Source organism: Dermacentor albipictus, chromosome 5, assembly GCF_038994185.2.
Source record: "Dermacentor albipictus isolate Rhodes 1998 colony chromosome 5, USDA_Dalb.pri_finalv2, whole genome shotgun sequence".
NCBI lineage: Eukaryota > Metazoa > Arthropoda > Arachnida > Ixodida > Ixodidae > Dermacentor > Dermacentor albipictus.
The window spans coordinates 62435064-62462340 of NC_091825.1; the positions used below are offsets into that span (position 1 = coordinate 62435064).

The 27277-nt window shown below is 46.9% G+C and overlaps 1 protein-coding gene and 1 long non-coding RNA gene across 2 annotated transcripts in view; one reads left to right on the plus strand and one right to left on the minus strand.

Moving 5' to 3' along the window:
* Nucleotides 1-14441, minus strand: part of LOC135911724 (nuclear receptor subfamily 2 group E member 1-like) — a 60234-nt gene extending 45793 nt beyond the window's left edge. The window contains exons 1-2 of the mRNA XM_070539393.1: nt 14328-14441; nt 230-299 (exon numbers count right to left, since the gene is read on the minus strand). Coding sequence (XP_070395494.1) covers nt 230-299; nt 14328-14441 — 184 coding nt within the window. The remainder of the gene's footprint in view (nt 1-229; nt 300-14327) is intronic.
* Nucleotides 14442-17334: 2893 nt separating this feature from the next.
* On the plus strand, nt 17335-27173 carry LOC139060464 (uncharacterized). The gene is made up of 3 exons (XR_011514835.1): nt 17335-17769; nt 18904-19009; nt 25602-27173. It is a non-coding gene; the product is annotated as an uncharacterized lncRNA (long non-coding RNA).
* The last annotated feature ends 104 nt before the right edge of the window (nt 27174-27277 follow it).

Consider the following 27277-nt stretch of genomic DNA (forward strand, 5'->3'; position numbering starts at 1 on the left):
TATTAAGCACATGCAATTTCCCCTATGTTGTACTTGGTGTCAGTGTTTGTTGGCTTCTCGTTTATGTATATATATATATATATATATATATATAGAGAGAGAGAGAGAGAGAGAGAGAGAGAGCGGCTGTCTCTTTAGGTATAGAAGTAGTTTTTTTTTTCTGTGTGTTGCGGTTCCTCTGATTGCGCGGTGGATGCAACGAAAAACAAAATCAATAGCATGAGCTTACGCTTTTCCATTGTGGAGTCACATTTGGTCGGCAGGTGAGGGCCCAACCGAGCCCAGGGCCAGTGAACTCTCTGCACAAAAAGAGGAGATACATGCCGCATGTAATGAGCACGATTGCCATTGTTTACATGCCTTATAGAAGCACGTTGTTCTATCGGCAATGCCATTGCTGCCATTTTTTTCTGTTCGGTACTGCGTAAAAGTAGCACCAGCTGTCTGGTTTGTTTATGAGCCTGTAGGCTAAAGAGTGTGTTAACGCCAATATGACACTGCATTTTTAAAGGATATACTGCTTGGTGTATTCTTACTGTGATGTTGTATGTACCACACTGTCGTTAATCATTAAAGATGTTGTTCAGGGCTCTATGTGCTTCTTTTGAAACGATTCGTTGTCATAAATGAAGCTTCCACAATTTTTGTTCGTGGCAATGTTAGCTGCAAAAGTTACACCCAACATATATGAGCGGCTGCGCTAAACGTTCAGAGCAAAGTCATGTTGCACTGACACACGAAAGGTAACAAAAGAAATGGCAACGTGGTGGACCAAAAACAACAACAACAACAAAAAAACTCTTTGACGAACAATGTGTTCGGCCAAAAATGACTGATATAAAAAAATGACTGATATAAAGACCATTTTTTCCTCTCAATCTCTATTATACCTCTTCGTATATTTATGGCGTTTAACTTTAGGTCCGAAAGGCGAATCATTGTTTGCGATAGCAAATTAGCAAACAGCCATACGAAGTAAGGATAATACCTCTATCGGCCGAGTCAACTTGCAAACATTCGTTTTTTTTTCAGAATCAGAATCAGCTTGTATTCATGACAAAATTAGGACAATTACCACATATGTATATACAGAAGGAGGTCCCGTAGTTAGGAACTGAAATGGGACCTCCTTCTGTATATAGATCTCCTTGTTAGGCTAACTAACATAACAAGCATGGTGCAAACATTAACACATCGCACTCGGTGACCGCGGACGCTCGCTGTCAGAGCGCTGGCGTGAGGAAACGCGGCAGCAGCAGTGAGCGAAGTGATCTTCGTAATGTCTATCGCTTAAACGCAAAGCGAGCCCCGAGGACCCACAGCACGCACAAAGGCGCGATCCGCCGACGCAGCTAGCCTATGCAGCCAACGCAGATCGCTCTGAATACACGGCCGCGCGACCATGCGCAGGCGCCGCATGCGAAGTTGCAGTCGGAGTAGAACGCATGTCGCGAAACTAGTGTCATGCAGGAAATTCATTCCAGGTGGATACGCCTTGCAAGCTCACTGGCTGGGATTCGTAAATTGCAACATGTGTCGTAAGGTAATCAAATGACATGTTAATTAGCATACTTTTTGTTAAGTATATAGTCGATAGTGTGTTTCGATCTATCGTACAAGCACTGTACTTCTTTCGGAGCGTACGAGCTCAAGGACGAGAATTAAGCTACACCGCGGTCAATTTTACAAATTGCTAATAAGTCCTGATAGGTCTGGCCAACAGTGCGGCATGCAATTTGTGCGGGTGCGATGAGACTCTAGAGCACATTCTGTGTCACTGTCCATCCTTTGACACGCAACGACGTATCTTACAAGCGAAACTCAACCTGCTAGACAATAGCGGGCTCTCAGAAGATCAGATCCTTGGACCATGGCCTATATGCGCGCTTGAATGCTAAAGGCCACAAAAGCTGTTCTGCACCTATTGAAGGAGACTGGATTGTACGAACGTTTGTGAGAGTGCCGATTCCACTGCGACTGACTGTGAATGACTGGCTATTATTTTTTTCTTTTTTCTCCTTGTCTGTTCTTCCCTTTCCCCCATCCTCTATTGTAGGGTATCCAACCGAGTACGTCCTTGGTTAACCTCCCTGCCTTTCCCTCTTCGTTTCTCTCTCTCTCTCTCTCTCTCTCGCTCTAAGGCTTAAAGGAGTACTGACACAAAAAAAAATCCACGTGGTTTTTTCTGCTTTAATAAGTAGTGAATGACCCAGTAATCATGGCACGAAACCTCATTTACTTCAGAACGCGACAGGTAATTATTTCCAGTCTTTTTTGTAGCGACCAGTCGAAGTTTCGGTTCCAGAGAGCAACGAGACGGGACAAACGGGAGTGTAAACAAAGTGGTCACGTGTTCGCAAAAAGCCATGACGTATGCTCTGACGCGCAGCCAGCGTGCGCGACCAAGACATGCGACTGCCGCATCGGGCGGACGACCGCAGCCAACGACAGCGCCGGTAGCCTGAACGTCATGACCACGTGGTAGACCCGGCGGGGCGAGGTCGGCGAGCGGGCGCCTCGCCGCTCCGATCATGGCTGTTTTGTTTTTTTCTCTCCCAGATCGAAACGCGGGCTTCTTTCGCCGCTGACGGCGGCACATAAATGGGCTACAATTTGTTTCTGACACGAAATAACTTCTAGAATAAAGTGACCTAGAAAGAGTGCGAGTTATAAAACGTTGTGCGAAACAGTAAATCGTTGGCGTGATTTCTACTCGGACGCCGTAAGCGCAGACGCGCCAGCAATCGTCTGTATACGAAGCGGCTCACCTGACTGGCCTTTTTACTGATCGCTACTAGCGGCACTGGGAAAACTAACCGTATTTTCACTTAAGAGAAACATAAATGTTCAGGCATTGATTGTGCTGACGAATTGAGGCGCTTTATTACGAGTTGTGGACGCATCGCAAGGACCCTCGGCCCCGGATAGACGGCCGGCGAGCTAGGCCTACATCGTCTCCCAGCGATCGCAAGCTCGCTTGGCATGCTCGTTCGCTTCTGTGGGCGCCAATGAAATCAAATGTGCTGCAATTTAAGCGTGACATAACTGCGTACACGTTGTGCCGACTAACATATGCGCTTCGTTATACGAGCTGCAAGCGATCGTGTCACAAGCGCAGCCGGTGTCGGATTCGATGGCCCAGCGAGCTATGCCTGCCGGCTCTTGGCCATCGGCGGCTGTCAACGGATCCGATACTGCTAACGCGGCCTTGCGAAAACACGTCTACAGTGCTCGCATAGACGTGTTTATATTGTCATCGTTTGTTTCAAACAAGATAGCTGTGCAAATACGGTTCACTTTCTGTTCGACGTTACGCAGCATTCCGAACTTCCACGCAGGGGCGCCGGTTCTGGGCCGCCGCTCGCTCGTTCGTATACCTTGTCGAATGACGCGCCGTCCTACAGATCGCACGGAAAATCGCGCCATGTGTCTCGCGCTTTAGACGTGGCCAATCACTTAGCGACTCAGATATTGCGGCCGGCGATGGCGAGGACGAACCTAAACAAAACCCTCGCATCGGCCACAATCAATGGTCAGACACAACAAATCGGCGTTGAACGTTGTGGCAGCGCAGTCAAGCTGATAGTGTGGGAAATATCCCGATGGACAGGACAAAAACTGCAGTTGCAGCGACACGGAGAGCGTCCCACTACAACAGCTAGAACAAGCAACAACAGAGGAGAAGAGCACATGTAAGCCGCATGGCAGCCAACGAAAATTCGTGACGTAGCCTCATGACGTAGCGCTTTCTTGGCTATTTACAGTCCCGGTTGATGTCAATGTCGCGAGGTGCTCTGTTTTGCGGTTGGCTGCGCGGAAGTACTTTAAAATTGATTTTAAATATGTTCTAAGCGATGTTCGCCGCTGATATTTTATAGACGATGTGTGTGTGACCAACTAAATCGATCTCACAAGTTCTCTCGACTTCAAATTTTTGTGTCAGTGCTCCTTTAAACATGATCGCATTTCATATCGTCTTTTAATGGCAAGAACCACATTGCGCGCTTCATAAGCGGGATGCGCCTTTTCCGAAACATCACAATAGCGGCTCAATAATTTCGAATCCCTTTACAGTCCTGGAAACAACAACAACAAAAGAAAGGAATGAAAGTGGCCGGATTCCGTGTGTATATATGTGTGAATCGGTGTAAAAAGCCGTTAATGCGAAAGCATTATATACCCTTTGACGCGATAATCTAGCGTTGCCGTTGTCGACGTAACCGTAAGATGGCACCGAAAATGGTTGACGGCGCGATGAGTAAACACACCCCAAAAATTCGCCGATTGACGTCAAATCTGTCAGCAGGTTTCTGTAAACAAAGTAGATTAAGGAAAATGCATCGAAAATTTGCTACGCTTCTCCAACAACAAGCACACTTCTCCGACTCACGCCACGGTGGCTCCACGGTTATGGGCGAGTAAAGTTGTGCCCATGCAGTGAGTGCGTCATTCCACACGTCACCTCACTGCCTCCGTCACGACCTTCCACGTGTCCTTTGGTCTTCGGACTTCATCGGTGCTGTCTGTATACAGCGTTGCACTCTCGACGCCAAATCATGAGTGTACAAAATGAGGTGTGCCGTGTGTCATTGTACACGTCCCTGTCGCTGCCTCCCGCGCTTGCCCTTCAAATTTTATCGGTGGTGTGGCTACTGGGACGCACTTCGACGCGTCTATCTCAGCGGCAGCTGTGAAATGTGGCTGGCTACGGAAACACACCACAGAAGACGGAGTGAGGGAACACAAAAAAACAATGCCGTGCAGGTTTACAACGTGCAATACGACATGCGGACGAATACCTCAGCGAAAACATTTCCCAAAGCGACCACAATGCTTTCACATTCCCACACGTAAGAAGTATTAGGTGCTTGTGTCGAACTTTCTTTGACGCTTATGGAAATTAGAGCCTGATTACCATATCGGCTAGGGTGGCTGCAAGCCGGGTACTCCGCCTGCCAGGGGGCCCCTTGAAGAATATTTACTTGTCGGGCTCCTGAATAAATTTAAATTGCTCATCACCAGGGTACCATTGGAAATTCTGGCTATACAAGAAGTTGTCACAGGTCGTCCAGGGAACGTTCTACGAGAATTATTATTTGAAAGTGTTTGGCAGCAGCCGAAGTAGTTTGAGATCGGAAAGGCGCGGATGGAAGATCAAGAGCACGCGAAGCCAGTGCCATGGTAATAAGAGCGAAGATTACCCATATACAAGTTGACCTGCGACTAGTTTGTTGGCATAATGGTAGATGCTGTAAGCAGACGGATCGTTCATGAGGTGCAAGAAACCAGACATTCCTCCCTCTTCGCTTCCACAGCAGACACCTCCGTGTCCACAGCTTCATATTGTCATATGGGACTTGCTATACTCATTCATTCATTCATTCATTCATTCATTCATTCATTCATTCATTCATTCATTCATTCATTGGAATCGTCACAACATAGTCGTCCTTTGGTGAATATATGGCGATAAACGTGTTCGCTTTTTCGCGAAAAGAGCATTTTAATTGATAACTGTCCAAATCAGTCCTACGATAACGCCATGAACATGGCCGGGAAAGGGCTTGCAGGCACACGTAAAACAAAAGAGAGCATTCCCTACGACGCACCATGCTGAGGTAACTCTTTAAGTTTGGTTGGTTCTTGTAGTGAATATGCATGGTGTCCATGCAGTAAATTTGTTAGTATAAGAGCTAACACATATTCCAACCATTCTCCGTATTTATTGGCTCCATGGCCCTTCGGGTTTATTTAAGCATTCTGATCTCAAACTGCGACACTGAATTCGCGGTCATACTCAAAGTCTTTCTTGATAAAACAATTTTCTCGGTTTTGTTAATTTCTGATTTTCTAGATTATTTGCCTATACGCTCCACCCTCAGCAATAGCAAACTGAAACCTATCGCCATTATTCCCACCTAACGGAACTTGCAGGTGAGTATTTCTTTCTATCAAACATTACATATCAGAATTGGCTATTGTCGCAAAAGTCACGAGATGCTTTTGTAGAAGTAAAATATGTGTGTATACTTCCCCATATTATGATAACCTTTTTTTTTCTCATATTATCAAGTGTTACGAACCTACTGTTTATTGACATCTTTGATTGGTAACCTCCGTGAAACAGTGTTGAACGGTTGCGTTTTCTCGAGCTGTATCAGCTCGTGCAATTTTGGTAAAAATAGCACATAATGTAGACCCTTTACTTCATTTTCTTCTTAAACGTAGAGTTGTACACGGGGCTTTTCGTATTCGCGCAGATTATATGCCATATGTGCAGAACTATATAAAGTGGCCCTGTATAAATAATGTGCTTGTTGCATCGAAACACGTGGTTCTCTTTCTCCTCGATGATGCCACTATGTATAGAGCAGTTCGGGGATAGGTGACCTACCTTATGACACCGACATGCGCGTTAGACTACAGGCATTACATAACGTAACAGAAGCAAAACAACCAGTGTTGCCGAGGAGACCCTCGATTCCAGTCACACTCATTTTCAAAAGGTGTACATAACCGTAATTCCACTCCTTTCATCTCCGCGGAATGGTGAACGTTGGACCGTTCTCAGTGCTGGAGTGATACAGTTGGTCCATTTCATTTCCTATTTAAGTGGATGAAACGGTTTCTCCATGATTATATAATACTTGCGTTTGCATTATTTTGGTTATGTTTTTTCACAGTAAAACTAATTATGCTGCGTACTATTTTGCGCACAAGGACAAACGCTCTTTCTCGCCTCTTATCTCTTCAGGACCATGCTGCATGTAATTTCTCTATGGTTTATATCATTCGAGTAAAGCAAAGTACAAAATTATTTTACCCCGCGCACCGCCGTAGTCAGTGAGCTCAATTTAAAGAAAAAGTAGGCAAGCAAATTAATATGGTTGTCGTCCACGAAAATGTGGTTGTCGCAGCAAATGAATTCTGAGCTGACCGATTCGGTGACGCCTAATACCTTTCCTTGTTTAACCTTGAACATTGACGGGCGCCATTTCACAGAAGACCTTTACCACCTGTTATCGAGCCTTGTGTAGTGGGCCAAAAACATAGCGCGCTTTCCGAGTCATCGTAGGCTCACACAGGGTTCGACCGTTGCGACGTGGCCGTTTTTGGTCGTCATCCCTTTGCTGTATGTAAAGATTCTCTTACTAAATCGAATAAGTCTAGGCTCTTTAACTTAATGTAAAGGCGTTCATTAAAACTAGAGAAAGCTGACATTACTCTTTAAGAAAAAGTTAAAGGCGTTAACTCAACGCACCTATCTTTATTTGAACTTCATCAGCGTTTCATCAGAAGTTTCCGAATCATAACACGTAAGTATACAAGGTGTAGAAAATAATGTTGTTTACAATTACCGCAGCAAAGGTAGTCACCTATAGATGCATATCGAGATAGTTTTACTGAGTAAAAATTCCGAAATAGACCAAGTCTAGTTTAGTCTAATTGGAAAAAAAATACACTGCTTCTTTTTATTAAAGCTTTAAATAAACATTTAGCGCTTCGTGGATATCTGCTTATTCCATTCCAACTCCTTTTCGGTATCTCGGGCCCTCATTCTATTCCCATTCCAACTGCCACACTGGGGACCTCATTCCGTTCTCGTTGCGTGCACTCCGGGTTTTCTATTTTTTTAGAAAATGGAATGATTCCGGAATAATCCTAACACCGATTTTGGCACCCTACCACTTAAAAAAACACACTTTTTATTTTCAATGCAGAAATATTGAAAACGTTTTGTTAAAACGCAAGGTGTCTTTGTATCTGTTTACAAACTCTTATCTGAGAATAAACTTGAAAACTAACGAGAGATGCAATTCTAACTATTAGGCATTTTAAGCCATCACCGTGATCCTCGTCGTCTTCGTCATTATTGTCGTCACTGGTAAATCGTGATCATTGTCCATGGGGCCCCGAACAAATTTAGTCCAGAGCCTCAATGTTACTTAAGAGGGTCTGACGGAAATGTCCTAGGTTCACATTATCTATTTAAATATATGTCTCAAACGCTCCGGACTTTACGCGCACTCGGGTTGTTGCTGTTGTGTATTTCAACATGGAGCACGGTCTGATTCATTTTTTCATCGTTAACTATACTGTCTTCGCACTGTGCTGCTTCTGCAGCTAGCCTGTTCATCAGTGCTCTATATACAGCTAAACGATCCTCGCTCATGGCATGCATGCGCTGGTCGCATTTTAGTTACATTAATTTTTCTATTCGCACTCAGCTGCTTTGGTTGTTGACTTCTTCACTTCTTGGCACTTGCTCTGCTTGTCTATTCGGAAACCCATACCCAGACGAGGAAGCGGCAGCGCCTTCTTTACCTAATGGACAGCGCTCGGCAAGCAACATGCATTTTCGCCCTCATCCGACGGGAGCTGACCTTGTTCACGGAACGCACGCTTGAGAGCGCGATACAACTGCGCAAGAGCTCTGTCATGTGGCTTTTCTCATATTTCGCGGGCTTTCTATGCAGCCCTGAAAAAAGGACGGCATGAGATGTATCGTAAAGGAAACAACTGGATTCGTGCTTTCTAAAGGTGCTCTACAAGTTTACGTATCATACTTGGGGTCCTCGATCAGCCAATAATTAAAAAATTGGGTAATGAAACTCAATTATTTAGTGAGTCATGGGGAAAACGAAAAAATGTAGGAGTTACTGTAAGCTATTGCGAATAGTATGCGTTTGGTTCAATTCGCTTCGGACGCGGCTTCGTTTTGAAATTCTTGGCTCAAATGATGTGGGGCACCCTGTATAGTGCGGAGTACATAGCGCGCATATACATTCATTTGGTATATAAATACGCGCCGTGTAGTTATTAAGGCGAAAGCCTTAAGTGGCTTGTTACAATGGCTCATACCGCCTTAAGACGGGGTCTACTCGAATGGCATAAAAATTATCATCATCAGCGAAGGCTCATACCACTGCAAGCAAGCAAAAATGCAACGGCTCATATATTCATTGAAATCACCCATACAACACACAGAATACTGTGGTATAAACTTTTTTAAAACAGGGTTGAAGTGCCTCAGACAGGCTGGCCAACGTTTCGATAGGTGGACCTATCTTCGTCAAAGGCCTTCGCCTTTGACGAAGATAGGTCCACCTATCGAAACGTTGGCCAGCCTGTCTGAGGCACTTCAACCCTGTTTTAAAAAAGTTTATACCACAGTGTGCCATTCCATCTGCCAGCCCCTTTCTTGTTTTTGAACACACAGAATAGCACGCATTTCAATAAAGAACAAGCTCAAAACGAGCATCTGGACGATCAGTAATGCACTGCATATCCCCCCTCGGAAGTACGCTACGGCCGAGGTTGCTCGCCAAGCGAGGGACTGTAGGTGCGACGTGCGAAGCGGCGGGAGCAAGGCGTTCGACCGCTAGAGCCCGCGAAGCCGGTGCTCAGCAGTGAAAACGACCCGAAGAAGCCGAACTGCGAAAACAGCAACGCGTCGATGCGAGACGACAACGTAGAGAGGGGGCGGAAGCCCGCAAACAACGGCTTGCCACACGTTTACTCCACGCTGAGGCTCGTCCTGTCTTGCAAGAAGTCTGACGCCTCCAAGCTTATAACTTAATGCATTACGAAGTGTGCAGCAGGCTTTCGCTTTCCCGTGTTGCACTAATGTAACATGCTGCCGAACTTTTGTTTTTACCGATAAGCGCACAACTATATATATACGCCAGAGTAGACGTTGTTATTACCTCTTGGGCCACAGCCAGCCATATTTCGTTCATTTTTTTTATTTTTTTAATGTCTGATCAGGCCTTCCTCTCTGTGTGTATGAGCGGCCGTTAATAGCAGTAGCGTTGTTTATTAATTCAGATCTTGGTTTATTCTACTTCTTTAGTTTCTATGTAATATCAGTATACCGCCATAAAACAGAGGCTCCGGCAACAAGGCGCAGGACGCTCCACCCAGACAACAGGTGCCTATTCAGTTGCTGTACGTTAAGCTCGTTAATCAGAGCACGCAGCCTAGAAAACGACCCGTGCCCTGTGATTGCATACCGTGACGAGGCATTTATTTGAAAGCCTCAATGACACTTAATATACTCTTTCCTTAAATAGTCGTTCTTGAAAAAAAATCCCATTTTTGTACGGCTCTAATAAAATGCTTGTCATCATGCATGGTTTCTAGGCCCGCAGTGTTTACTTTCGAAATGTGCAGAGAGAGAGAGAGAGTGAACTTTAATAAGCACCAGCAGTTTTGTCGGCTGGGCCTAGGCCTCCCACGATGGGACGTCGAGGTCTTGCCTCTTCGCCGCTTCGTAGGCCTGCTGGGTCGCCCAGAGTTGGTCGTCGAGGTGGGAGCTGCGCAGGGCGGCGTGCCATCTCGACGAGAGGGTCACGGGATTAAGGTCTTGGTATTGGTGTTTGCACTCCCATAGCATGTGGTGGAGTGTTGCCGGTTCAGTTTTACAGACCTTGCACGTCTGGCTCGGGTAGATGTCGGGGTATATAGTGTGATAGCGTGTGAGGGAGGGGTATGTATTCGTCTGTAACAGGCGAAGGGTGGTTGCCTGTGCCCTGTTTAACTTGCAGTGAGGGGTGGGGAAGGTTCTTCTTGCGAGGTAAAATGACTTTACAAGGTCGTTGTATCTGGTAAGGCGGTCGCGTCCTGCGGGTGCACCTGCACCGTCTCCGGCACGGTTGACTAGTCCTCGTGCTACGGAGTGTGTAACCTCGTTGAGGTTGGTGAGGTGCGGGTGGACAACGCCGGCGTGTGCTGGGATCCAGACGAGGGTGATCTGATTTTCAGACGAATGCGGGGCTTGTCGTAAGATGCGGAGTGATTGATGAGAAATGCGACCTTTGATGTAGTTGTTGACTGCTGCGCGAGAATCGCTCACTATGGTGTGGCAGGCTGGGTCAAGAGTGGCCAGGGCGATGGCCACTTCCTCGGCCGTCTCGGCATTTTTGGTAATGATGCTGGCAGCATGTCGGAGCAAGCCGCCTGCTGTGGTAACCGCCGCAAAGCGCCGTCCATCTTGGTACTCAGCTGTGTCGACGAAGGTGACGCCCGCGGTGTTGGCGTAAGCTTTGATGAGGGAAGTAGCTCGTGCCTTCCTGCGTTCTTTGTTGTAGTCTGGGTGCATGTTTCTCGGAATAGGGTCGGCGTGTATCCATTGCTGAATGTCGCGTGGTATTGGGTGTTTATCTCCATGTTGACGGTGGTAGGTGATGTTAAGCTTGTTTAGAATGCTGCGGCCCGTTTCCGTGAGAGTAAGCCTCTCTAGTTGAGATCGACGTTGGGCCTCGATTAACTCGTCTAGCGTGTTGTGGATACCTAATTGTAGTAGAAGTTCCGTGCTGGTGTGGTTGGGTAGTCCTAAGGCCTGCTTATAGGCTCCTCTAATGATGATATCCAGTTTAGACTTCTCAGCTTTGTACCAGTTGAGAAAGGGCGCAACATAAGTAATCTGACAGACGATAAAAGACTGGACAAGGCGGATGAGGCTGTCTTCCTTCATACCCCCTCGCCGGTTGGTCACTCGTTTTAGCAGTCTGGATGTATTGGCGGTCTGTCGAAGGATCTTTGAAATAGCCGTAGAGTTAGCTCCGTTGGCTTCTATGGTCATACCCAGAACGCGGATGCAAGGGACCACGGGTATAGGTCTGCCATCCCTCAGGTTGAGCTCTATTTCCTCGTATTGGCGTTTAGTTGTGGAGCCCCGCGGGGGGCGTCCACGGAGTGTGGGGCGGTATAGGAGAAGCTCCGACTTTTCAGGGGAACAGCGGAGTCCCGTGCCTTCAAGATAGTTTTCTACGACGTCAATGGCGTCTTGTAGGGCAGTTTCGATTTGGCCGTCACTGCCCTTTGCAGCCCAGATTGTAATGTCATCGGCGTATATGGTGTGTTCAATGCCGTCGAGTTTTTGTAGTTCTTGGGCTAATCCAATCATAACCAGATTAAACAGTATTGGGGAAATGACAGAGCCTTGCGGTGTGCCCGTGCTGCCGAGGGAGAGTTCCTCCGATAGAATGTCTCCGACCGACAGGAAGGCCTTCCGATTGGATAGAAAGTCACTTACGTAGTTGTAAGTGCGTTCTCCAAGGTTGAGCAAGGAGATGCGCTGAAGGATGGTGGAGTGCCTTATATTATCGAAGGCGCGCTCGAGGTCGAGGCCCAAGATCGCCTTCGTGTGACGGGATTTGCCATCTAGGATTTGATGCTGAAGTTGGAGCATAGCGTCTTGGGTGGAAAGATGCTGTCTAAAGCCAATTATCGAGTGGGGATAAGCACATGTGTCTTCGAGGTGAGTGTTTAAACGGGTTAGGAGTGCGTGCTCCATGACCTTGCCTACACATGAAGTTAGTGATATGGGCCGGAGATTGGCGAGGCTAGATGGCTTACCGGGTTTGGGGATGAGAATTACTTTGGCTGTTTTCCATGTCGGGGGTATGGATCCCTGGCGCCAGCAGGTGTTGATGTATTCGGTGAGTTGTTGCACCGAGGGGTCATCTAGATTTCTTAGTGTTTTATTCGTAACTCCATCTGGGCCTGGCGCCGAACGGCTGTTCAGCTTATGTAGGGCAGCATGAATCTCTGCCAAGCTGAAATCTTCATCAAGGGCAGGGTTGGAGGTCCCTGTGTATGGGCCGTGAGGTTGAGTGGGCCCAGATGGGATGTACTTTTGACATAAGGTATTCTTAACGTGGTCCTGGCCATGCGTCTTGCTCTCTGTGAATAAAAGCTTGGCGAGGCGATCTTGTTGATATGAGCGGGTGGTGGTGCTATCAATCAAATGTTTGAGGATTTTCCACGAGCGGGGTTGGTGGAGTTGCCCGTCTAGAGAGTGACATAGCTCTGTCCATTGCTGTCGACTTAGAACTTGGCAGTGTGCTTCAATTTCCTTGTTGAGAAGTGCGACCTTCCGTCTGAGTCTTCTATTGAGCCGTTGTCCCTTCCATCTAGAGAGGATGGATGATTTGGCCTCGATAAGGTGGGCGAGTCTACTGTCTATGCGCTCAGTCGGGGCGTCTGTTGTGATAATGCGGGTGGCCGATTTAGTATCAGACAGTAGATCGCATGACCATGATTCTATGTCGGTAATGGGAGTGTCCGTCGTTGCTGTTACACGGCGTTTACGGAACGCATCCCAGTCCGTCCAAGTAAAGTCCCTCGTTCTTCTCATAACGGCTGTTAGGTGTGGGAGAGTAATTTCGATGATGCAGTGATCACTCCCGAGGTCGTGTTGGGTGTTGCGCCAATGGGCGTTGTCTGCGTTTTTGGTGAACGTGAGGTCTGGCGTCGTGTCTCGTTCAGTAGAAGTGCCGAGGCGAGTGGGGAAGGCTGGGTCAGTAATGAGTGTAAGCCCGAGATCATGGGAGTCTTGCCATAAGTTACGACCTGCAGCAGAACTGTGTCTGTAACCCCATCCTGTGTGCGGGAGATTGAAGTCACCTCCGATGATAAGGGGGCTGCTGCCTGCGATATTAAGGGCCTTTTTGAAGAGGGTTAGAAATCGGCTATGGCGTTGAGATGGAGTATTGTAGATGTTGAGGATAAATATTCCTTCCTTTCGTTTCCTGTGCGGGATGAGCTCAATGAAGAGGTGTTCGGTGCGCCGATCGTTGAGATCGTGTTCGATTGCGGTAATTCTTTTTCGAACGAGTGTGGAGACTCCGTGTGGAGCGTTGTTCGCAGTGAAAGAGTGATATCCTGGAAGGCTGACCGGAGTATTGTGCGTTTCCTGGAGCAAGATTACGTCGGGTTGACATGAAGTAGTACGGAGGTGTTGATGGAGAACGGGTTGTTTATGGAGGTAGCCTCGGCAGTTCCACTGCCACAATGTTGTGTCAATTTTAATGTGGGCCATGATGAAGGATAGGGGATGCCACAGGTGGCAGGGTGGCGGCGACGGTTCCTGTGGTGTCCATGGCTACGGTTTGAGCGGTGGAAGCGGTTTGTGTGAAAAGGGTTTGAATATTAGCTTCCATGGCGGTGACTCTGTGCATAAGGGCGATTAGAGAATTCTGTAAAGCTTCCACCGTGCTTTGGAGGGTTACGAGCATATCCTTGACCTCGGAGCGTACTTGGCCCTGAGCTCCTTCTTGGAGGGCACGCTTTTTGGGGGCTGGTCTTGAGAGTTCTTCAGTTTGGCTGTTATTAGCGGGTTCTGGGGTGTTAGGTGTAGGTTGGGTTTTGGGTTGTTTGAGGCTGTGAACCTCCTGGGTAAGCTTTTGGATTAAATCACGCATAACTGAGTTTTCTTTCTTAAGGTGTTCGATGTCGGTGTTGTCTGTGTTGGGTTTAGGCAGTGGGGGGGATTTTACGTGACCCTCTCGCGAGACGCCCGTCAGGGCCTCTGCGAAGCTCACCTTTTCTGAGGTATGTCTGGCTCCTGGAGTCGACGTGGATCTTGATCTGGACCGACCGCGATCCGACCTCGGTCCGGAGAGGGAGCGAGACCGGGACCGGTGCTTGGTCTCCATGGACGGGAAATCTTCTGATTGAAGGGCTGAATGCTGTGCTACTCGGCGTTCTCCGAGGCGTCTTCGTATAACATACGGCGTTTTGTATCTGGCAGGACAAGATTTGTGCAGAGCAAAAAGTAATTTTCGATCTGATAACGCTCATACTTAGCTTAACAAACGGGCGCTCGCAACAACGACAGCTGAGAACGAGGGAGGAATCAATCGGAGAAAACTGAGCTGGAAACTATATATTGAACAGGTCATATTTTTTTACCTATATATGCACCTAGAGTAACAAAAATTCCTGTAAATTATGACGGCCTTCAACAGTAGCCATATAGGGGCTAATATGCAAATCACCATCCTGTTCATTATCGTACAACCAGTGCATCCCTTCGTGTTAATTCAGAGGGGCTGGAGGGCCCCATCGACAGATAGTACACTGTAAACAAAAGTTAGCCGACATTGGGGTTTTTGCGGCTCATGAGCTTTGAAGACTACCTTGCACCAGAAAATTACTCTGGCATACGGCAGTAAAATGCGTTACATTACATCGTTTTACTACCACCTCTGAGAAACGTAGTAAAAGGATGTCATGAGCCGGCTTTACGACCTACGGAGTTTTAGATCACGTGACCAAAAACCATCTATTGAGAGTTTAAAACCACGTGATCTGGAACCAACCTGAAGATCACGTGATTAAATACTACCACTTAACTCCCCAAGGTTGCAAGCTCCGCCCAACCCAGTTAAGCCTACGCTCGGCGACAGGCACGGCCGCGGCAGGAATGGCAAAGATCGATGCCGTGGCGGTGCATCCACCAGCGGAACGGCAGAACGTTGGAAACTTGGAACGTATGTACTACATACGTCGCGTAAGAGGTGTCTCAAGTGGACGCGGCTTCCTGCCGGCGCGCCGCCCGTTGCACGACCGACGAGCCAATCGACTGCATTGCGTCAGTGCGAACTCATCGAAAAATAATGTTCCGATTCCGCTCTGCACGGCGAGCCGGCGTGGCCATGCTCGTATTCAGCGACAAAAATCGCCTCAAGAATCGTTCCTGGACCGATCCTCTCTACGGCAGGTAAATATCTTGCCGTTCGCGAGGGATACCGCCATCGGCCGGCAGCCTACAAACGGCGAGTTGTCGCGTCTGCTGCTCCGGCCGGAAGCAAGCGTGTCGGTCAAAGTTCATTGCCAAACACAAGCCCACTTTTTCATGCTTCTACGAGCGAGAAAACGACTGTCTCTTGTCCACTTTGAAGCTGTGAACGGAATCGTCACGACCCACTGTAGCACAAAATAAACAAAACGTTGGTTAGTTGTAGTGACAGTCAATGGAAAGCCTCACGCACTAGAAATAGATGCGATCATGTCGAGCGGTCTCGCCAATTCAAGGTGAGGGCACATAATCTCGTAAACACCACAGCTAGCGCTGTAGGAAGCGTGTATACGAGCGGTGATCATGAATTTGTGCTCAGTAGGCGTCAAAGAAGCCCGTAGGCCATCCACCATTGCAAGCACACGGAGCTGCACAGACGGCGCGCTGATGGGCTCGTGTTCGCCAACTAAAGCGGGAGACACACGGTCCGATTCGGTGTCCGATCCGGCGGCCGACGCGCCTGAACGGCAGCCGGAATCGAGGTGTTTTGCCGTGCGCATGCCGAAGCGCTGGATCGGACGTCCGGCGTGCGACAAACCGGGCAAATTTTCATCGTCCGATGTGTCCGACAACCGCACTCTCCGCACAGTCGTTTGGCCGCAGCTAACGTGATGTTCTCTGACGTTCCCTCCACGGAGGCGGCGCTGGCAGGCCGGTTTCTCGCCGTCTTTTTTTTTTCCCCCTTGCCTGCTGCAGTTTGTTGCCGACACGAAATAGTTACCAGTTCAATAAAGTTATCTCAAATATGTGTTTATTATGCAAAACAGCGCCTAGTACACTAGCACTAAGCTACCGTCGAAATCGGGAGCCGCGACGCGAGGGCCTTTCCGCGGACAAACAGCACACACCGATCTCTATGCACCGACCGTCCGAGCGAGGCTGCTCGCTTCGCTTGCACGTTTGCCCTTCGCAACGACTGCGTCGAGTAAACCAATTGTATTTGATTACGGGCTACCTAAGTGCACAGCGTTAACTGTTTTGGCAAAAGTAAGCCCTCTTCATCAAGCTCGGGCTGAATCGAGCGCCGTCGGCCGCAGCGTCCGCCTAGCTATGCCTGCCGGCCGTATCGCTGACTGTTACCGGAGCCGTCAGTGGACAACGCGCCGTCGTGAAGTGTTCTGTCACTTGCAGGGGCATAATTTTATTGACAGTGTTCACGTAAAGCGAAGCAGTGTTGTGCAGAGTTTTTATATTGCGTTTGTCGACGTGCATCTGAACTCAAGCTGGGGGGGGGGGGGGGGAGGGGCTGGATCTGGGCGGAGCTTACGCGCCGCTCGACCGTTCGGATACACGCACGTTGGATCGGACGCCGAATCGTACCGTGTGACCCCTGCTTAAAGCTCGCTCATGGTTCGGCGTTAGTCCCTGTATATTCTTTATAAATAAGGAAGCCTACCTAGGCACTGTAAACCCAACAATTGGGGCCTAAATGCCTGCCCTCCTCCCAGCTACAGTTTCGTTTGAGCGACAAAGTCTGATTTCGAAGGCCGTGCTTTTGCAAACTGCATGCGACTGAAGCGGTTGCGAATCTTGAAGGCGACATCCGCTTCGTTTTTTTTTTATATATAGTACATTTTCTTAAACTTCGTATAAAAAAGTGCATATTTATACAAAGTTAACACTTTTTGACTCAAGAAATTTGTTAAAGTGTCCCTACCGATTGTTGTTAGGAAAAAACACGTAATTTTCTCATTTACGACACATTTTTCTAAAAACCGCAGAGTGGCGCCACTGCAGTATTTGTTTGGTCGACATACCACGTTAGTTGTCGTAAAGTGCGGTATTTGAGTTATATTTTAGAAGAGCCTAGACAAAATGTGCTCCTTGCCGTGTGCAGTAGCCATCGCAAACCCTCCGGACTCGTGTAACGCCGTTAGTTCGCCGTGTGTTTCGTGCGATCTACCAGTGTCGACAGTGAGTGTTACTAGAGCGCCCGTCCGAGCTGCCTTTGTTCTGCCCACGACCGGCTTATAAAGCCGGTCGTGGTTCTGCCAAGCTGCCTGCCCGCGCTCCCGTGAAAAGTCTGGTACTGGAGCTTCGAATCGTAGTGTATGGAAGGCTGTTGAAGGTTGTGCTTTTGTGGAGCTGGAGTTCATCGGAAGTTCTACCGTGCTTGCGCCAGAAAGACGTCGGTGCCTCGGTACCTTTGAGACGAAGGAGCGTTGGCCAAGTCTTTTTGAAAGGTAAGCAAGTTCGGCCCTTGCGCGCATTCTTGAACTTATGATTTACGTAATGAACGTTGTGTAACTAGCTAGAGCAAAGCGCTTTCTGATCGTAGGTTGGCCGTCTTGCTGTGCACATTTAGCAAGCAATTTCACGAAGGCTTCTTCTGATGTTACAGTAAGCGTACTTGCATTCTGCTGTAAAATATATGCTACCCGCCTTGATTGCTATGCCTGAATGGGCACACAATTATGAAAACACTGAAAGTTGCTGTTCGTTCGGTAGTTTTCTGGCAAGAAGTTATTCGTTATATATGCATTCCCGCAAGTACAGTACATGTGTAATGTATCCGTCGATGTATCATGGGCTTCGCGCGTTGGCACACGATTCCTATGTTTGACGCTTAAGCGGATAGAAGCTTGTATGAAGATTTTTGTATGTATACAGTTTGGTTTGGAGGACCACGTCGCGAGAACCTGTGTATTGTTTATGTTCTTGAGTGTCTTCGCGTATTTGTCTTCTATGTTGCAAACCCGACATAGGCCGATATTACAGTAACGAAGTTTATTTTTAATCGAGACATTTCAGACACCGGCCTTTAAGAAAGACATAGACCAACCAATTCTTACGAACGGGATGCCAGCTCTTGCAATCGTAGGTTATACGGCAGTGCGTAATAAAGTAAGGACTGCGATTTTGTAGCGATACTTACCCCTCGATTCTATACCACTCTTGTCGCCCACCGCAAACGGCCGGCTGTTCCAGTACGTAGCACGGGCCGGGGCGGCGGTCAGACCACTTACGAATAACGAAAAGGAATAGCATCGCTACAAAATCGTGATCTAGCTTTCAGAATGCTTTTCATGTGCTCAATATTTTTGTTTAATCCAATGCGCCACGTTTTACTGCTTATATGAGTTTTGTTTTTGATTGTCCTGGTAGCCTGTTGTTGCTGATTTCGTTCCTCCCTGAAACTTCTCGTTACAAAATATCAGTGTAACCTCCTTAGATATAACAAAGAGACATTTGTGCAACCAGGCGCAAATTCATGCAGCTGGCTGTGTGGGGCTGTCTTTGCAATTCCACATGGCACTGGTAAATCACAAATTCCCAGGTTCACAGCACAATAAATTAAACGTTTCTTACTTTTGAAGGCTATGCGGTTTCTGGAGGCATCCCTACATCGAGCAGGAATCTGCTGCACTGCTGGAAGCTGGACAGCACGACAATAAAGCACGTGATCTGCGTGCTTTCTCAAAGGTGCGTACAAAACTGGCGCTGCCTTTCGAGTTGTAGGATACATTTGTGTTATATGCAATCATTTTACTGTATTGCCATTTTCAGGATTTCTAGTGGCTGATCACGAATTTTATGTTTTGGTGGAGTGCCCTCAGTTTAATGAATTTACCTAAAGTAGCCTCCTCTGAGTTAAATATAATTGGGCGCTTGAGTAATTATGCCTTGTATACTCCATATAGACTATATTAATCTAGCCAAAATGCCTTTTTAAGAACCATGAATTCAGGTTTCGTGCCTTGAATAATGTGCTCTAGAGTGTCTAGAAAAATGCGTTGTACCACCTAAAGACATAGTTTATGCCAAAGTGCCTTAAGCAATGCTTTCGCACAAAAGTTGTATCATCAAGAGTTTCAGAGAAGCCTGTGTGGTCGGTATGAAACATGACAAAGACAGACATAGACCAACCAAATACAACATTAAAAGCAATACATTTTGGCTTCCATATGGAAGCCTTGTTCACAATAAGGCTACAAAAAGTGGAAGTGCATATTTAATTAAGTAAGTTTTAGCATAAGATGGGCGTGGGCTCCTTGGTTTCAGATAAACGTGTGTCCTGTTGATTGCATCTCCAGGGAATCCAGGTACAGGCATGGCTTCCAATTTCTTTCCTGGCCGATTATGCTAGACACTATCCAGTCACTATTGTGTTTAGTCATTGCGGCATGCTCTGCCAAAGCATTTGATGCCACTCTTTTCTCATCCACATCGTTCTGATGTTGGCGTAGCCATTGCTTAAAGTTGCCCATTGCTCTAATGTAGATAGTATTCATATACACATGTTATGTTTCAAAGGTCAGAATTCATGTCAGTAAAATTTTTGATACGGTTTGTTACTGGGATGGCTACCTTGTTGGTTTAACATGGCTTGTCACTGGGATTGCTCTCTTGTTTGTTTAGCTTCTTGTCGGGTCCATATGGATTTGATTTTGTGCACAATGAGATGTTACACACACACACACCTTGCATATACATGAAAAAAAGGTTTACAACAGAGATAACATATATGCATGGGCATATATATGTGTCAATAAAATACTCGAGCCTCATTTCTACCTACAGAAAAAGAAGTTATTTCTCCTCGAGGGCATGACTGCTTGCAATAATGAACCTCCAAGAAAAGGTTTTCTCTAATCTGTATTTTTGATATATAAATGCTTATGTGGCATGTACAAACTGCTTGCATCAATTTCTCATTGGGATGAGTGGTCTAAATTTTAAATTTGAGTAATAATTGTAATAAATAACTCATTTCACCTGTCTTCTAATGACTCTAAAATTCTATGCTTCTACCTTGCCAAACCTTTTATGAAATTAGTTTGATGAGGCCCAATATACAGGGCTTTCTAAATTGAAGGTATCATTACCTATTAAAGACTGTGCTAACTAAGAAAATGCTGCTTGTGTATGTGGTTTATTCATTTCTCAGACAAAAGCTTTACACCCAAGTGCAGTCAGTAAATCGAAAACAATTTGCTCTTGTTCAGTAGTTCTCGAGCACTTGTGTGTCACTATAGTTGGATACAAATTTAGAAAAAAGGGGAGGCCCCGCCCGGATGAATGAAGCGCGACCTCCGATTGCCTCCGCGACTAAAATAATCCCGCTCAAAAAATCGTGCTTAGGAAACGCACAATTCTCAGTATAAATAAAGACTTTGATGACTGGTTTAGTAGAGCACTCATGCGCTACAGCACATGCCAGATTGCGACAGAAAAATAACCCCGTGCCTTCCACAACGCTGCCCGTCGTCTGCTCTTTAGCTTCATTGCAAGCGGCAAAAGTAGAAAGAGCAACTCTGCATGGCATTTGTGCTTGTTTACATGTACACGGCACATTTACTACTCTTGTTCCGAGCTTCAAATGAATCAGTTGCTACTGAACAAGTACTTATATAAAACAATGCATTTATCGCAACCATTACAAACCCAAGATGCTCAGTGTCAGCGAAAGCACCGTGTTAAAGGTGAGGAGGGAGGTCAAAGCTTCGCATATTTCGGGTGGCAAACTATCGACGCCCTCGCGAAAACGCCCACAAAATGTGGAGAAAAGAAGCAGCAGCACGAAGTAGGACACATGTGCGCTGAGCTCGTGTGCACGACTTCTTTCACCACAACGAGATACCGACGATCGAGAAGATCACTAACGAGTTCTCGAAGCATATATTGTGTTATGTTTGTGCCCTGGGATTTGCCTGACGGAAGGCCAGTGCTATGGTTTGTCGACTGTGGAGGCAGCATTGATCCCCGCATGGTGCCTGCCTGCTTCGGACACGACTACGTGCACGGCTCGAGTTTCCTCGCGGCTGCACGGCGTCCACGACGGAAGCAGCCACCGGATCACGGACTGCTATTCGGCCCCTCCCCGTCCCGGCAGCAACGCACCCCCCCCTCCCCCCCCCCCCCTCGTTTGTCCGGCGGCGCCCGCACCACAAACGACTACCGCTGTGTTTGGGACAGTTTCCAAAGGAGGGCTGTGTTTCGACCCAGTGCCTTGCAGTTGGTTCCCTTTGTCCTATGCGGGCCATAAAACTTGCCCGGCGCACCATTCTGACCGACCGCCAAATCGTCCTGACGCCGCAGCACGGTTCAAGGAAGCGCCGGCCACCGAGAGCGGCGTTAGGACCCCGGAGGCTGCCCAGAACCTCTCTCTCACGACCTTGTTTTGTCTTTGGGGACTGTCTGGAAGATCTTTGGGCTGAGGGGTGTTATTTAAGCAGCTTGCAGCTGCTCTGTTGGTCTCTCTCCTGATAACGACGACAACATGTAAACATTGTATAAAGAATTATTCGCAGAGAAAGCTCTCCTCGTCTCTGACTCTGCGTGAAGCGAGGTCCAGACCTCCTGCCAGCCACACATACCTCGGCAAACGCAACAATGGATCTCCCATCACTGAAGCGGTGTACTGTGTGTCAAGCACAGCAGCCAAGCATTCTCCCGTGACCTCTCAAATAAATAAGCGGTTCACTTGATGACATATTCCTTCTAATGGAAGCCCAATTCTGAAAAAGCAACGTTCTGCACAGATGATGCTCAATATAAGCGTTGGCATGGAAACGTGCTGAAATGCCGGAAAGTCTGAATGCAAATGCAGTTATTAACTGAATAACTATGTGGGGCCCGAAATGCTCATTCGGGCAGCCACTGTCCAGCTTCACGCGAAAAAGCAGTAGTCAACGTGAATGAAATTGACAGCCACTCTTAGCAGCTTGCACGCCAAAGCACATTGTGCTTTGCGTGCAGTTGTGCTGCCCCTACTGTTTTTTCCAGCCCGTTGAGATGAATAATGCCAATGTCAGAAGGCCCAAAATACTCTAGTGGGCAGCCACCTATGAGCATGACGGGCCCTGTGATGAAATAACAGTCATCAGGGCACGCTTCAAAGGCACCTTTAGCAGTCTGCACGTCAAAGCCAAGTCAAGCCGTAACGACTGTTGGTGAAACGGCAGCAACCAATGCGACAGTGACAGCCACTGTTGGCAGCTTGCATGCAAACACACATTCATGTGGTGGCATTGTTTATTTTAGTTACCTGGCCTAGGCAAGTAATGCGAATAAGAACAATTATCAAACATCATTAGCTTAGTTAGGCCCAATATACTCAGTCGGGTAGCTATTAATAGCAGTAGTCGAGGGCACGCTTGAAAGGCACCATTAGCAGTCTGCACGTCAAATCACAGTCATACCGCAGTCATTGTTGTATTTATTTATCTGACCGGGCAAGTAACACCAATGTAAGCACAATTATTCACCCTGAATAGCTCTGCTAGCATTGTGCTAAAAAATGCTGAGTGAAGTTTAATTTGTTTTATTGAGGCAATTATTTAATTTACAAGCCATCGGCATGTCGATCAACGGCCAGGTTCAGACAATGTCATTTGTGAAGTAATAAATGGTGAAAGTTGCAAAAGCTCTCAGTGCACTGCTTTGCTGGGCTCCATTCACTGAAGAATGTCTTTGCAACGGCGAAAGCGTCAGACAGAAATCACACCCCGCTGCACATTGTTATTCGTGCTGAAAATTTTCGCCATCATATGTGATAGGCAGCGAAACCGTTTGTTTACTAAGACTGAATGCATGAAAAATGCAACAGCATAGCAATGTATTTCACAATATGCAGCCTTTCATGTGCACTTCTGGCTAGCTGCCACATGCACTGATGCATAAACGTGAGCAGAGGTAAGAGGCAAAGTTGCTGTGCAACCCACATGACGCTTTTAAGAAAATGTATCTCTAAACCTTTCTGTTTTGATAGGCGATCAAAATATGTTTTGAGCAAGTTGGTTAATCACATTGCAGCAACAATACAAGAAACAAGGACAGAAAACGCAGCGAGTAGGCAGATTGAGAAGACGAGGTAGACCAGTGAGAAAGGTTTTAATGAGATGGAAGAGGCCAGTCCTGCAGTGTACAGGAGTTAGTGCTTTGAATGAGATTGTCTAATGAAAATGTGTAAGGACTTTGCTGAACGAAAACTATCAAAAACAAATGCTAATATAAAATAAAAGGACAAATATGAGTAAGTGCAAACACGCATGGAAGCAGGAACGCTGGCAACACAACTTATGCGTGACTGTGCCACAGCACGCATTCTACAGCGTGCGTGCGCGGTGAGCACTGGTGGAAAGAAATCAATCGACGGTGCTATACACAATGCTCGAACACCGCCATTAGACGCTCGGCTATCTCACTGTTGACAACGATCACTCATGCTAAGTTGACGGTGACAAATCTTTGCATTGGAGGCTTCTTTGTCAAATACAGTAAAAGCTCGTTAATTCGAACCGCATGGGGAAGCCGCTTCAGTTCGAATTAACGAAAGTTCGAACTAACGAAAGTGAAGGAGAGCAACAGTACACTGCGATTTGGAAGCAGTAGGGAATGTCAGAAATTTGGCGTGTCAGAAAGTGATGGCGTGTGCCGCGGGCACATGCCATCTTCAAGTCGAAGCTCTGGGTCCGACTGTGCCACACCACCGATGTCCACAGAAACGAATGTTAGCCGAGGCTTAACACCATCACAATGAATCGCGACGGCCGATACCTCCTAAGCTGAAAACAGAGGTACACAACCGATGAAGACTGACGAGACGAAGACGCCGAACATGTGAAGGTGGCGAAGGCCCTGATTCGTTGGTTCTTGATTGCAAGCGCAGCTGCGACGTACTTGATTCGCTGTGTTTTGGCGCTTGCCGTGCCATCTTCGCACAACATTAGCAGCTGTACAAGATTTGCAAAGCCTCCGAGATTCGCAACGGGCAAGAAGTCTCGGAGGTTACGTAGAACGGAGAGGCGGCAGCCGCCGCTGCCTTCTGGCTGACCCCGCGTCGGTTAGATTTTTTTCCGATTTTGCCTTCTCTCGCCGTTCTCTCCGTTTAGGAGGCAACACAGCCTTGTGTGTAGGCCGTAGGCGCATTTCTCTGGCCGTGTGCCATGCGAGCGTAGTTCGAATTATCCGTGAGGGAACCTTCTCGCGTTCGAATTAACGGACTTTTTTATACATAGACTTCTGTGGAGCTTGGCCGGACCAAATCGTACAGTTCAAATTATCCATAAATTCGAAATATTGAAGTTCGAATTAACGAGCTTTCACTGTATTTTCTGTTGAGACGCTCGTAGGTTTGTTTCACGCGCGCACACTTTTCTAATTTCTCCTCAGAATGGTTTTGCTCCATCACTTTACCCCGTCCGACGAAAAATGCAGCGACATGGTACACGAACTCACCCACCGCTGACAGCGGGCACCAGACTTTGGCAAACTTTTCTTGTCTTAACTTCACTCAGGAGCGAAATAAAAAAGACATGAAACAAACAGGCAGGATGTGTGTTTGCAGCAATCACCGAGGCATCCTATTTTCAGACAAAGCCTAGCGCAGCATCAGCGATGCTCGCTGCAATGTTTCTTCGCGAGATCACGGCTTAGAATAAACGCACGCGGCACAGATGCCGCATTGTAAGCTCGCAGTAATATTTCCGGCATGATAGACAATGACAAACAGATTGGGAATTCACTGTGACGAGGCATTGACACGCACAGCTGACGCGACTTGGCCCAGTTCGAAGCCCGGGCGGCCATCTTCGACGGCGGGCCACCGGCCGTCCGGCGCATGACGTCAGTCCAGAGTGTGCACCCATTAGTGGATGCTCGTGTGCATCCGCCTCGGAGGAGTAAAGGCCCCTGTTTTTCTAAAGTTGTATCCGACTATAATCGAGCACAGCTTGACCCTTGGCCTAATACTAAATCAGGCTTGAAGCTTTCAATGTGTGCTAACCGCTAGAACAGCACCAGATTTCATTCTGTGCCAAGGGGTGGAACGCATTTGCTTAGAGCTAGGCAGATGAATGTCTTTCTTTTGCATTGAAGTTCCCAATACTTTCTAGTCTTAGGTGAAAGTACACAGCTCAGCACAACGCATGTATGGTATACGTAAGGGTACTTTGTTCTTTAAACCGTATCAACAAGAAGCAGCTACCGTTTTTGCAAACCTGACCTTATTTCCTAACCTTTCCTTGATCAAAAGTGTAGAAAATTAATCTGTGCTTGTTCTGTTGTTTCACAGGTAGACATCGACGACGGTGTACATGTTGAAAAGGGCCTGCTGAAGAGGCTGCGCCTGGATGCTAACAACTCGGGCTTTCAGTTTGCGGGGGGCCTCCTTAAGGCTCCTTTTACAAAAGAAGAGGTTGAAGGGAGGCGCTACACATGGATGCGCAGCGATTGTTTGTGACAGCGTCACTGCTGGCAGGCCTGGCCTGCCTTTTCGCTTTGTTCTGGGTCTTCCACGTTATCTACTCGAAAAAGGCCCACAGGATTTTGACATTTATTGAGCACTGCTTTCTGGATTTTTGCTACACAAAGCCGCAGGTGATAGCATTGGATTTAGTCAATTTTTACAAGAACTATTGCTAGGCAAAAAAATTTTCAGATGCATATCCTCAAGAAAGTTTCTGTCAAAATTATTTTGCCTAACAAAAGCACTCGTGGGTTCTGTGGCTGACAGGTTGCCCAAGCCATGTAGCACAGTGCTTGCTTTAAAGGGACACGAAAAAGAAAATTTGTTTGAGCTTTATTAAATCATTCTTCTACAACACCGAAAAAACAACTCCCACCATGAGAATTGTCTTGATAAGCCAGATAACTTGCAAAAACGAAAACTGGTGCCGCCACCACCACCTTATAGTTCCTGCACCAGCTCGCTGTGATATGGAATTTGACGGTGTCTGTTCGGGTCTAGCTAATGTTCTACTGGCCAATATTGATGAATTCTGTTGTAAAGGTGTCAAAGAATATACTTAGTTGAAGTATGACTCCACACGGATGTGCGGGCACTGCATAAAACTTGAAAAATGAAAGTTAAATCTTCATTTTCTCTTCTAATAATCCTCTTATTGCCACAATGTTCATGAATACAGTTCTGAAAGATTGTTTTGTCAGTCTAAAATGATTTACTGTTTCACTTTAGTATTTCTGTAATGGACCTTCAGCAACAAAATGTGTGTTAGTATTCCACAGGTATTCTCAGCGGGGGCAAAAGCACCAGCAGCATGCTCAATGATTCTGTACCAACTGATAACTTGAAGGATATCCTGTGCCACTAGGGTTAGGCCAACGTGGCTCTGTGTTAATCAAGTGTATTATGCAAAACTTAATGGCCCAGAAATTGGTAATTCAGGAGGGAGTTGAATTAGCTATTTTTTTTTCTTTATCATGGACTTCTCACATTACACTTTGTCACAACGCATTCACTTTAAAGTAACTGTGGAGAATAAGGTGGTTTGGTATTCAGACATGCCTTCTGTGTGTAAACAGTGTTAGATGAGCAATACAAAGATGCACCATAGATGCTGACTGGCAACATGAAGGAGTTTGAGGGCAGCTACAAATATACATCCTTGTAGTCGTACCTATAGCACCATGTTCAATTTGTCACACAAGCATATGGCATCCATCACAACTGCATGCCTAGAAACGGACAAGGGCAACACGCTCAATTCCCTTTTAGTCTATCTAAGAAGCACTACAATTTTTAGGCAACGAAATTGAAATCTGGCTTGTACCCATAAGTACTGCAATACAGTTGTGCAACGTGTTCCTCTTGTGTGGAAAACGGGCTGCATATGTTTTCTTTGAGCACAAGGGGGAGTGGTATCTATGCTGGCCTCGCGGATCGCACTTGACGGGATCAAAGCGTCCGCTGTCCAGCTAGATAACGGGTCGAACGCAGTTGAACATTTA